This window comes from Pleurodeles waltl, chromosome 4_1, assembly GCF_031143425.1.
Source record: "Pleurodeles waltl isolate 20211129_DDA chromosome 4_1, aPleWal1.hap1.20221129, whole genome shotgun sequence".
NCBI classification, from domain to species: Eukaryota; Metazoa; Chordata; class Amphibia; order Caudata; family Salamandridae; genus Pleurodeles; species Pleurodeles waltl.
Window position 1 is genome coordinate 197,814,629 of NC_090442.1, and position 12,368 is coordinate 197,826,996.

Genomic DNA, 12,368 nt, shown 5'->3' on the forward strand with positions numbered 1-12,368 from the left:
ATACAAGAGCCCTAGAGGGAGGTGGATCATTCCTCTGTGTAAAACCTTATTACTGCAGGACCGAGCTAATGCTAACAGAATATGCAAATATGATACATCTACATTGGTAGTTAGCTCAGTCACCAAATAACTGTCTGAAGCTTGGTCCATCTGTCGTAGGCACATGTTAGCCATGGGGCTTCGAGTTGGCTAGTTACTCTTTTGCCTATAGATGGGGCTTTTAATAAGATATATTTAATCCCTTTTTTAATCATTAGATGTGTTATGTATTCTGATATTGATGCAAATTTTATTTAATCTCCCTGTGGTTTTTATCAGCTTTTTTTTAGGAACACTCGGCTCCCTATATGAGAAGTTGAGGCCTTATTAGATTAGTTTATATAGATGAATTCTTAGCCTAATTGCCATGGCACTTTATAAAATATCTAGACATGACAAGAAATACACCAGCTCATAAATCGGCCATGATATCGGCTATAGTTTCATGGAATGTTTTAATTGTATTTATTCGAATGAAGGATACAAGTTTTTTTATTTATCTTTTTTTATTGCTTTGTATGATTCTTTTATTGTATTTTAAGTATGATCATGGTTCTAGCTTCAAGGAACGCACTAACGGTATTTATTCAAATGCCGGCTACAAGGTTTTTACTATTGTTATGTATGATTGTTATTCTGAATTTTAATGGTCTAAATTTTTAGATCGAATGAATAAATAATAAACATAACTCTCCAACAAAACATGTCTGGATCCTTTATTGCTTGGTGAATACAGCTGCTTATATCAGGACGACCATGTCTCATTAATTTTGGTCTGTAAGTAGACCACTTCACTTTCATGTATCTAAGTCCTGTTATGGAGGAGTATGATTTATTGTCCTTTTATAAACTATGACAAGCGGAGACAGCCTGCTCTGTCACATTTGATATGTTTTTCATTAGGAGCTCTCAGTAATTAACTAACTGAAGGGGGTCCATCTTTTCAGAATGCAATTTAAGAATCTTTAGTAAGCTGGTTTTGTGTGTTCGTCCATTCCCATGGGCTAATTCCAGTTGTTTCTGCTGGTCCTCACATGTTTTCATTTCCCTTCTTAGAACTGCACTTCCCCTGTCTTTTGTTTCAGGACACAAACCACTTATCACTTTGAACTCACACTATTCTAACATAGTATGATCTATTGGTCCTGTGTTGTTAGTAACAGAGTTACAGATGAATTCTCATAGCTCACCTTTAAGTGCCCCATCAAGTAAGAAAGACACCCTGCATCCTTCAGTCCAGAATGTATGCAATGTAATTCCCCTAGGAGATACCTAACAAAAGATTATGGTCAGAGCATGCCTTCCATAAGTATTCAGCTCCATTGTAAAGCTGCACATTAGTTGTTACAACCTGGCACCTTCATTTCTCTGAGTGAGGTCTGTTGATTAATTAGGATTCACATATTTCATAGACAGCACAGAGTACTTCTACCTCGTTAGGAGAGGTTATAACAAGTTGTTCTGGATACATATGTAGAGTGTAACTCCAGAAAGTATATCAGGGCCCAGGAGTTCACTCACAAGGGGTCAGTTATTGGGGAGTGCAGTGCCCCACGTCATATGATACAGTCAGCTGTCATCGGACTAACCATCAGCAGTGACTGATGCTCCAGTTCCTCAACTTCTAAAAACGGGTGTAGTGTGGGGACGTAAGATTCGGATGTTGGTATGCCTTGTTCTTCAGATCACCAAGGTGTGACCTCCCCCACCGCATCTGTCTTCCCAGCCTGTAGTTTGATTTTTGACATTTTTGAATATTTCCTCAGGGGCCCACTAATTTCCTTCCACATTCTGTGTGGTAAGACGAGTTCTGTTCATAAAAGTTGTTTTTGGTTGCCCGATTATCTGTCCATCTTTATGCCGCTGTGGGATTGGTGAACAAGTGAGAGATGTCCCCAGGAATGATAAGTTGCAGGTAAAAAAAGTATACATTTAATGTCGATATCTTTCAGACTCTTTTTACTGCCAGGAATGAGCTGCACATGAGCTGTACTGCTGCTCGCGAGGCTTGGAAAGATGAGCACCTTACAGATGCTGGCTTTAAAATGTCCCTTTTTCCTGGTTAGGTTACATAGGTAGTCTCAGTCACTATGAGTTAATGTTCAACCCACCACTGGTCTGACAAATGACTCTGGTTGAGGAGGAACCAACGGGACCCTATGTGCTCTCTCCATGGTGAAGAACTTATAGACAAGCCACTAGGTGCTACTAGCTTGCTGAACCAGTCCTCCAGATATGGTTTCATGCTTGCTCCTTTCACCTTTTACAATAGGCTCATAATGTATACATCGTTCCTCCTAGAGGGCCTTTCGAGCCCTCCACTTATATTTCGGGAAGCAGGCTGAGTTCTGGAGAACTGCCAGTTGATTCTGTCTTTCTTGACCCGATGGTCCCATTAGGGCAAATTTATTTGGTGTCTGCAACCCTGCCTGACCATTTTAGTTTCTCAGCCCTAAGCAGGGAGTGATACAGAACTACTACAGAGTCAATTTGGTTTCCTAGAGTACCATAGGTGTCATAAGGACTGTTAGTACATGGTTCAGCTTGGTTGCCTACAAGCTCCCTGACATATTTTGAACTGCAGTACTGAGAACTTTTGCCTTCAGTTCAGTATATTTATCCATGCTATCAATTGGCAGATGTCTTTGTGCTGTTTGGTTTTCAGGTTTGGAGTGGCCCATCAGATCAGTGATCTGTGGTCTTATCAGTCAATTCACAACTTGTCTCTGTCTTTTCCCTCTGTTCACGAATGAGAGGTGATCATCCAACCTTATATTCAGTACTTATGTTGAAAGTCCTTGGGATTAAGCAAGAAAGGTGTACAAAAGGAAAAACATGTCAGGACTGTGCAATGTCTTATAATTGAATATTGAAGCTGACACTATGATGTATATATTGAGTTCAACTCCCTTGTATATTTTTAGCAGATCAATAACATTCAGCCCCACCTCATGCTCAGTCCGTATTTGTTAGCCCGTACCTTTGACAGTGCAGTAGGTTGCACGGTCTTTCTGCCACAGTTGCTGGGGACTGCAAGCCTGAGATGCCTTTTCACCCCTTTCCTTTCCACTGACAAAAGTGAAGTCCTGACACCACTGGCCTTAAGGTAGTCCAGTACCCAGCCCAACGGTTCCACCAAAAACATCCAAGTCCTCACTCCAGGCAGTAGCAATGAATCTAGGCAGCCATGGAGGCTGAGCAGTAGCCCCACTTTCTTCGGCCAGTAGGAAATTTGGTGTGCCCAGTGCCACCTTCTGTGCTTCTCAGAAGCAGAATTTGGAAACTAGCCAGGCCTAGATATCTGTCTCACCCTCTCAGGAAGCTGCCCCTGTTTCTGGGAGACTTGCTTGTTCCAGAGGCCAATCCAAATGATGCAAATATCAACAGCCCCTCAGTTGGCTTCCATTTTGGTCACACCTAGAAGCTTCAAACTGCCAACAAAATGCTGCTGTGCTGTAAACAGAGGGGTTAATTGGTGAGAAGAAAACAGGATTGTAACCGCATTGTTGACATGTCAAAGGAAAGCTAGATAAATGCTAGTGTTTGGGGGCTGCAACCCAAACGCATAGTCATAATTATGTATACAAATACTATTACCTTATCAATGGCCTTTACTCACTCCTAAATTTAAAATGCGATGGCTTTGCCAGTAGAAATAAGTGATAAAATAAAGTCTGAGAACTGATGAAGTGAGATGGGGTAGATATACCTCTTTCTCAGAAAGATCTGCTTGAAGGATGCTGACTTTCTCCTTCATTTCTTTCAGTTCTTTCTTGAAGGATTCAGACTCTTCTGATTTTTCTCGCTCATCCCTATCCCGCTGCTCTTTAAGGCGCTCAATTATCCGCTCCTGTTAGAACATGAACAGAAAAGATTGTTATTATCGAACAATTGTATCTTCAGTAGTAATGTTTTAAATTACAACGTATTGAACACATCCATTCAAATACCAATCTACTAACTGAATGCTGTTATAAATATAAATTGTCTTGGGTTACATTGATCTGCACAAGGTTTTTATAACATTTATTATAGATTGTACCATATATATTACCCAGTGGTGGTTGCCACTGGGTGGTTATAGTTAGGTTAGGGTTTCAACAGGAAATGCGTTTTTTGTGTTGCTGATAATTTTAGCACAGTTTGACAAAGCTCCACGAACTTTCTAAAAATGTGTTATTTTTTGGCTAGTTTGTGCAAGGAGAGTTTTGGGGTGATCTGTCAAGCGGGAGCAGAGGGGAAAAAAGGGGTACTCCAAAATGCAAAATCCTGATGCATTTTCCATGGACCTCCATAAGAAGTGCTACATCAAAAACTGCTGAAAAGAATTACACCAAATCTGGCAGAAAGCTTTGTCTGCAGACTGTGCTTTTTGTGATTTGGTGTAAATCTTTTTAGTAGTTTAAAATAAAAAGAAATTAAGGGTCAAATATTTTTGTATACCTGAACAGCTGGGCCCATGAGAGGCTCTAAAAACTCTCAGGGGAACCAATTAAAAAATAGAGCATTCTGGGAGCTTTTGTTCCTTTGGGACAATTGGGTCCTGCAGGAGTCAGACTCCCGCAGGAGAGTGCCCTATGACTGGCTGCCAGCAACATCAGAAAAATTTAGCTGGCAGCTATTAAAGTACTCAGGGACTTAGTCCCATGTCTTCCAGTAGTACATTTAAAAAATAATAAAAAATAAGGGGGCAGGGTACTGCCCCTCCCTCCAAAAAAAATAGAGGTGGGGGCAGAGGCACCACCTGGGGCCAAAATGAAAATAAAATAAAAATCAGCAGTTTGCTGTGATCCCACATGACTCAGGGCCGGTTTCATTATGGGGAAGTGGCGCATGCAAACCTCAAGCCATTATAGTAAGCCTAACCCCGGGACCGCATTTAATAGGAGCCCAGCACAAGGCCATGCTCCCAGAGACAATATAGGACTAGGGGAGCCTACTGTTGAGGCCAAAATTAACTTAAAAAGGGGGCCTGGGCCCACCACCTTTGAAAGGGCCAATGAGACCCCTTTCCCTGGGGCCAGCTCACATGCTGAGTCCCAGAAGCCCACCCCAGGGCCCAGCAGTTTTCCCGTACGCACCAGGGCAGGGAAACTTGTATTTCTTTCCGCCTTTCAGGAGCATTTTTAAAACTCCCAAACAGTAGCAAACACTGAGTCTATTCCCAGCAGGCGGAATCTTTGAAAATTCTCCTGCCAGCTAGGAACAGACTTTTGATCTGTTTCCTTGCCTGCATCATTGCGGGCAGAGAAACAGATCAAGTGATTGATCCCAACCAGAAGGAGCAGCAGAGCCTGATGACAAAGGGAGTAAAACTTTGTGCTGACATGTTTCTTCAAATAAAACATGAGTGCTTTGTCTGGTAATTTTGGAAGTATTCCCCACAGACAAGATGGAAGAAATCTTAGTTTCAGGAAGCTATCATTAATTGTAGGTTACTGATTGAAATGTAATTTCCTGGGCTGACCGCAGTTCATGGGCATGAAATTCCAGTGTAGGAAGTTGGCTCTGTATGTACTATCTCAAAGTGAGAGATAGTGTGCACAGAGTCCGAGGGTTCCCCTTAGAGGTTGATAGTGGCAAAATTAGATAATACTAATGCTCTAGTTTGTGTAGTGTAGTCAAGCGGTAGGCTTATCAGAGGGTAGTGTTAAGCATTTGTTGCACACACACACAGGCAATAAATGAAAACACACTCACAAAGACTTAACTCCAGGCCAATAGGTTTTTATATAGAAAAATATTATTTTCTTAATTTATTTTAGAACTACAAGATTCAAAATTCAAGTAAGTACATAAATCGTAAGTTACTTGGCATAGGTAAATATGGAACTTTGAATTAAAACAGTAATGTGCACAGTTTTGGAAAAAATGGTAACAAGCTATTTTAAAAGTGGACACTGCAAAAATCAACAGTTCCAGGGGGAGGTAAGTATTGGTTAGTTTTTCAGGTAAGTAAAGCACTTACAAGATCAGTCTCCGGGGTATAGGCAGCCCACCGTTGGGGGTTCAAGTTAACCCCAAACAACCAGCAACACAGGGCCGGTCAGGTGAAGAGGTCAAAGTAGGGCCCAAATAGCATAGGTGCCTATGGAGACCAAGGGTGCTACGGTTCCAGTCTGCTAGCAGGTAAGTGCCTGCATCCTCTGGGAGGAGACCAGGGGGGTTTTGTAGAGCACTTTGGGGGGTGGAGGGGTCACAAACAGGCACACAAAATACACCCTCAGCGGCAGCCAGGTGCAGTGTGTGAAGTAGGTGTCGGGTTGTAGATAGAAATCAATGGAGAGACCCGGGGGTCACTAGGGCGATGCAGGGAGGGCACGGGGGCTTCTCGGGCCAGCCACCAACTGGGCAAGGATGAAGGCCACCTGCTGGTCACTCCTGCACCGGTAGGTGGTTTCTCTCGGGCCTGGGGGCTGCAGGTGCAGTGCTTCTTCCAGGCATCGGGTTCCTTTGTTACCGGGCAGTTGCGGTCAGAGGGAGCCTCTGGATCCTCTCTGTAGGTGTTGCTGTGGAGGTGCAGGGAGGTCGTTTCAAGGTGTCCACATCGTGGGAGTCGATTGGGGGTCCTCTCTGCAGTGTTGGTTCTTCTGGACATGAGCCGGTGGCGTCTGGTGTAGAGTGTTGGGGACTCACGCTTCCGGAGTGAGGCTGGAGTCCTTTAAAAGATGGTTGTTTCTTTGTTTCTTGGACAGAGCCGCTGTCCCCAGGAGTTTCTTGGTCCTTTGGTTGCATGGCAGTCCTCTGAGTCCTCAGAGGTCACTGGTCCCGCTGGATGCATCGCTGTGCAGGTTCTTTTAGTCTGGAGACAGGCCGGTAGGGCTGGGGCCAAGTCAGTTGTCGTCTCCGTCGTCTCTCCGGGGCTTTCAGGTCAGCAGTCTTTCTTATTGTAGGTCGTCAGGAATCGGATTTCCTGGGTCGCCCCTAAATACTAACTTCTCCAAGTTAGTCTCAGATCTGTACACAGGCTGCAGCCTGCCATGTGCTTGTGTGCATTGACAGGGAAGCTGGTGCAGCTCAGCAGAAACCAAAATAATGAGAAAGTGTTACATTCTCTGCAACATTTTAGAGCATTTTTTCTGAGGAGGCTTGGTCAGTGTTAAGGAAGAGGCCTGGTCAGGGTTTAGAAAGGATACTGGATTCCTCCTTTCAGGAGTGGGTATCCACCACTGCAGATGGGCCGGTTGTGTGGATTACTGTAGGTAGCCAGTGAGCTTGCCCCCACCACCAATGCCACAGTGTTAGCCTGCAGACATGACCTGGGGGGGGGGGGCTGTGTTTTGATTTCACGTCCTGCTCCCTCAGCAGCATTTTCCTAGGTGAGCACAGTAGACCATTTCTTGCTTGTGAGGAACGTGTTGTACCCTCTGTTGCCCTCGCTATGAACAGTTTATTTCATGATGCTGGTGGAGCTGGTATTGTTAACAAGCCCAGAAAGGAAATAAGAATAATTTTCAAAAATACAGGAATATTGATACATAATTTTCCAAAACCAGTGTCCTGGTAGGCAGTTGCCCTTGGTCACAAAATTATTTTGAAGCTAACACACCTACAAATTATTATTGCAATGTAGGTGCAACAATTAGCCATTAAAGCATAAATATTGTTTGTGGAATTCCATGCTGAACACTCTGGGGTGGGCAAAATAATGATAACAATAATAATAATAATACACACAAAAAAATCCCTTATTCTGAGTTCATGACTTCCCCTAAAAATTTACACAAGTCTTACAACAATTAGGTTTAGGGTTATCCTTCATATGACTGAAAAATTGAAGAGTTTGCTGAAAGCTCACAGAACCATCCCTCATGCCACACAGAAGATAATACATTTTGTTATTTACTCCTCGAGATCCCCTTTCTGTTGAAACCACGTCTTGCAGAGGCACCACTGGAGAGTCCTCATGTGCCAACGTGCATGAGAGACCAACAGAATGCAGGTAGCGAACAGACTGAGCAGGCGTACGACCTTTAGGACTGGAACAGCCGCTCCCTTTTGAAACATTGGAATCATAGCCTGAATGTCCTGAATCCTCTGGTGAAGAGGAGAGGCCTGATTCAATGTTGTGTGAAGTACTACCCCTATGAACAGGAGGCGCTGAGAGGGCTCTAGATGAGATTTGGGCATGTTCAAGTAAAAGCCCAGGCTGAACAGCAACTGGGTTGTCACCTGCAAATGGTGGAGCACCAACTCTGGGGACTTGGCTTTGATCAGCCAATCGTCCAGTTAAGGGAGTACAGATATTCCCTTCCTTTTGAGATGCACTGCAACCACTGCCATCACCTTCGTGAAGGCTCGAGGTGCGGAAGTAAAACCAAATGGAAGGACCGCAAACTGGTAGTACTGTGACCCTACCATGAACCGGAGATACTTCATTTGTGACTTCAGAATAGGGATGTGAAAATACGCATCCTGCAAGTCGATAGGCACCATCCAGTTTTCTTTGTCCAGCGCAAGAAGCACCTGTGCTAAGGTCAGCATTTTAAATTTCTCCTGTTTGAGGAACTAATTTAAAATCCTCAGGTCCATCCTTCTTGGGAATCAGGTAATACCTTGAATAACATCCCTTTACACTTTTCCTGCTCCGGAACCAACTCTACTGTGCCCTTTAACAGTAGACTTTGCACCTACTGCTGAAGCAACATAAGATGCTCTTCTGAGCATTAAGAATGTTGGGGAGGGTAGGGAAGGGGGAACTCCCGAAAAGGAAGGGCATAACCATTTTTCTCTATGCTCAACACCCAGGAGTCTGATGTTATTAACTCTGACTCTTGGAGAAAATATAAAAACCTTCCACATACAGTCACAACATACTGGTGAAAGGGGAGAGAACTAGGGTTGCTTTCCTGACTGGTTTCCTATTGAGGTTTAAGAGGAAGGCTGCTGGGCGGCACCGCGCGATCTAAGTCTTCCATGACCTCTAAAGGACCTGTAGAGGGGGTTGGCAGGCTGCTGGACCTGGAGCTGCTGCCTTCCTCGAAAGAAGGATCCAGAGTCAAACCCCCTGAACCTACAAAATGGCCTGTAGGTCGTAGATGAAGTCCGAAGGCCCAAAGATTTTGCAGTGGCCCTACTATCCTTGAACCTTTCTAGTGCCTTTGCACCAAACAGTCTGGTGCCGTCAAACGGAAGGTCCATCAGAGTAGCTTGCACATCAGAGGAAAATCCAGATCCTCTGAGCCAAGCATGCCTCCTAGTTGCAATAGATGTCCCCATGGCTCCAGCAACAGAGTCCACAGTGTCCAGGCCTGACTGAATCACCTGTTTTGCCGCCACCTGACTGTCTTGTAACAGAGGTCTTCTTTGCCGATTGCTCCATGCGCTTCGATTCCCTATCAGCAGGAGTTGTAGGGAATGATCCTGGAGCGGACTTTGAGGAACAAGAAGCTTGCACCACCAAGCTTTAAGGTTTTGGATGTTGAGTTAAAAACTGCGGGTCACCTGATGCATCTAACTCCTGGCTATGGATTTTGATACCACAGAAGTAGTGACAGACTTCTTCCATATTTCTAATAAGGGTTCAGACAATGCCTCATTAAACGGAAGAAGGGGCTCTGATGACGAGGATGTAGAATGCAGCACATGTCAGAATATTTCTTTTTAATTCTGAAGCAGGCATAGACAAATCTAAAAGTTCTGCTGCCTTCCTAATCACCCCATGGTAAGATTTCACTTCCGAAGTAAGTACACCTGCAGCAGATAACTCCCACTCAGGGGAGGTATCCACTAGCAACATCAAAACCTAGATATTCATCGGAAGGCACAGGTATTTTTACTTCCTCCAGCTGTTGCTGTTCCTCTAAATACTGTTGTTCTTCAAGCAGTTTTAAGCTTCCCTTCTTGATTTCAGCCTGGATTATAGGTGCAGCATCGATCAAGAGTTTACAGGTGTCGACAACACCCGTGAAGGCAAAGGGGAAGCCGGATCCAAGCTCCGCGTCGGAGTAGATTGAGACAACGCCGGTCGAGGTCTATCTGACACCGGCACCGTCATCTCCAACAGAGGCGGTGTCATCTTCGGCACCAAGCCAGACCAATCGTATGGAGTCATTGGTAGAAAAGACATGAACAGAGCCTGTCTGTATGGCGCCGGCATCCCAGGTGTAAAAGCTAAAGGACCCATGGGGCCAGCAGGTGCATCAGAGGAGACCATTGCTTTAAAAAAAATGCTAAACATAGTCTTTAGGAACATAGATGGATCCGCTCCCGGAGTCGAGAAGGCAGGATACTCTTGTTCCTTTTGTGGAACCTGGGCTTGATCCGACACCTGATCCTCCAACTCCTGACCTTGCACGGATGCAAGACAAATTTGAACCACTGGACTCCAAGGCAACGCCGAAATCTCCACAAAGACGCCTCAGGTGACTATGGTTGGGGAGATAGATTTAGACTTCACTTCCCAAGTCGTGCGGTGCTGTGATCTCTAAGTCGGAGATACCGACCAAGGGCTGTCATCCCGGGACGAACGGAGCCTTGATCCATGACGACACTTCTTGTGGGATCTCGACGATCTGTGCAACGAAGTGTCCTCCCGAGTCCTGAATCTACGACGTCCTCTCTTCTCTTTCTTGGCTTTCGATAGAAAGAGCTTTGCCGCTCTTTCTTTCAGAACTTTAGGATTCATGCTCTGACAGGACGAGCAACCCGCGATATAGTGATCAGAGCTTACGTACCAGAGACAGTTCTCATGCGCATCAGTCACAGACATGTGACCGCCACACTTGCTACAAAGTTTGAAGTTGGATTTCTTCCGCGCAGACATAGCAGTATTGTAATAAATTCCCTCGAAACAGTTCAGAAACAACAGAGAGGTAGAAAACCATTAGCGTCGCCAGTGTGGAAAAAGGGAACTAATATCAGCACACCGGCGAGGACTTCGTATGACTCTGATGACTTTGGACAGAGTCGCGTGCAGAGCTGTGCTATTATGATGTCCTCATCGACGTGGAGAGCTAAGAAAGAAAAAATTTACATCGAATGCTGGCGCATTGGGAGAATTCATAAAGTGAGGAATCCACAGGTAGTTGTATCCATCAGAAATTACAAATTTCTTAAAATCTCCAACGGCTCCATTTGTGTCGGACCGAAGCAGTGCACCTATCTTTGATTATCTCCGGCATTGATTGAGAAAGAGACTATTCATTCAATCAGTCACAATCAACTTCTTGTCGAAGCCAAGTACATGTAAGCAAAAACAAGTAACCATCCAGGTAGTCGCAACACCCTGCTACTCCTTTGACAATTTCACAACTGGAACAAAGGTTACTCCCAAGAAGACGCCTCTCCTTTTCCCCAACCTCAGTCAGGACAAGTCTTCATTTGAAAAGCCTCTTGAGGCCTCAATACCATGGCAAAAGCTACTATTGAGGCCTTTTGAAGACACCCCTGATGGTGCCACGGAGCAGCTCAACATTGCAGCCAATTCTGGCCCCAAACATGACTATAATGTCTTATCTCACTGATCAAGCTTCAGCAAAGAAACGGCATAACTCAGGCTGAAAACGGGTTAATCCCAGTAGCGCGGGACAATCTGAGCTCAATATCAAATACCCCTATTACAAGGTTACTGGCACAGAGATGGCTATTCCAGCCTATTTCAGCAATGTTATGGGAAATAACATATTTGTACCAGCCCCTCTGTGGGCTCATTCCTGAACATAGAGGAGGTGATCTTATCTGCCCCATAATTTCACTCAGAAAAACTCTAAATTCAAGTTGACTTATTGAACTCCCTAGCTGTCCATGTTTTAGGTATTGATTGAAAACTTCAGGATTTAAATACCCTGATCAGGCGGGTGCAAAATTATCCCAATACTGTTTAGCAATCATGGCAATGCTCCTCTTTTCTGGCCATTTAAAAACTGTGCCAAATATCCTTGCTGATACTTTGGCGGAAGTTAAAACATCCAACCCTTTGTTAGTAATCAATATAGTCCACACAGCATATTTCCATGAGGCCAACTCCCGCTTTTATTGGCGGACGAACTAGGACTGGGAAGACAACTAGCTAGCTATTTGTCAAGAAGCACTCCAGCAGGCATCTTCAATCGAGCCTGGACAAAAGGACCATCTGATCAATGTAAAGGTGGCAGAGTCGATCTTTAAGGAACAGCAATTAGTAGGAGCACCAGATAAACAGTCACACGGGGACTCCATCAGCGGACCACTCCACCCGGTTGTAGTGTGGATTATCTCAAAACTCAAAATTCTCCTTGAACAAAAGAGCATAAACGCCTCAGGAAAGCTAGGAATGACAACCAGGAAAGACAAGTAGCGCCACTACAACGCTTTCCTCAGCACCTCCTTAACCAATCAGGATCAGAGAA

At 44.5% G+C, this 12,368-nt stretch overlaps 1 protein-coding gene across 8 annotated transcripts in view; it reads right to left on the reverse strand.

Annotated features, from left to right (window-relative positions):
* The window catches only part of ERC1 (ELKS/RAB6-interacting/CAST family member 1), a 1,341,708-nt gene that overhangs the window by 788,640 nt on the left and 540,700 nt on the right, over positions 1-12,368 (reverse strand). For all 8 annotated transcript variants that reach the window (XR_011202236.1, XM_069228108.1, XM_069228104.1 and 5 more), the window contains one exon: positions 3,749-3,889. Coding sequence is in view for 7 of the 8 variants with exons in the window: in XM_069228108.1 (XP_069084209.1) it covers positions 3,749-3,889 (141 nt within the window). In the remaining variant the exon portion in view is untranslated. The remainder of the gene's footprint in view (positions 1-3,748; positions 3,890-12,368) is intronic.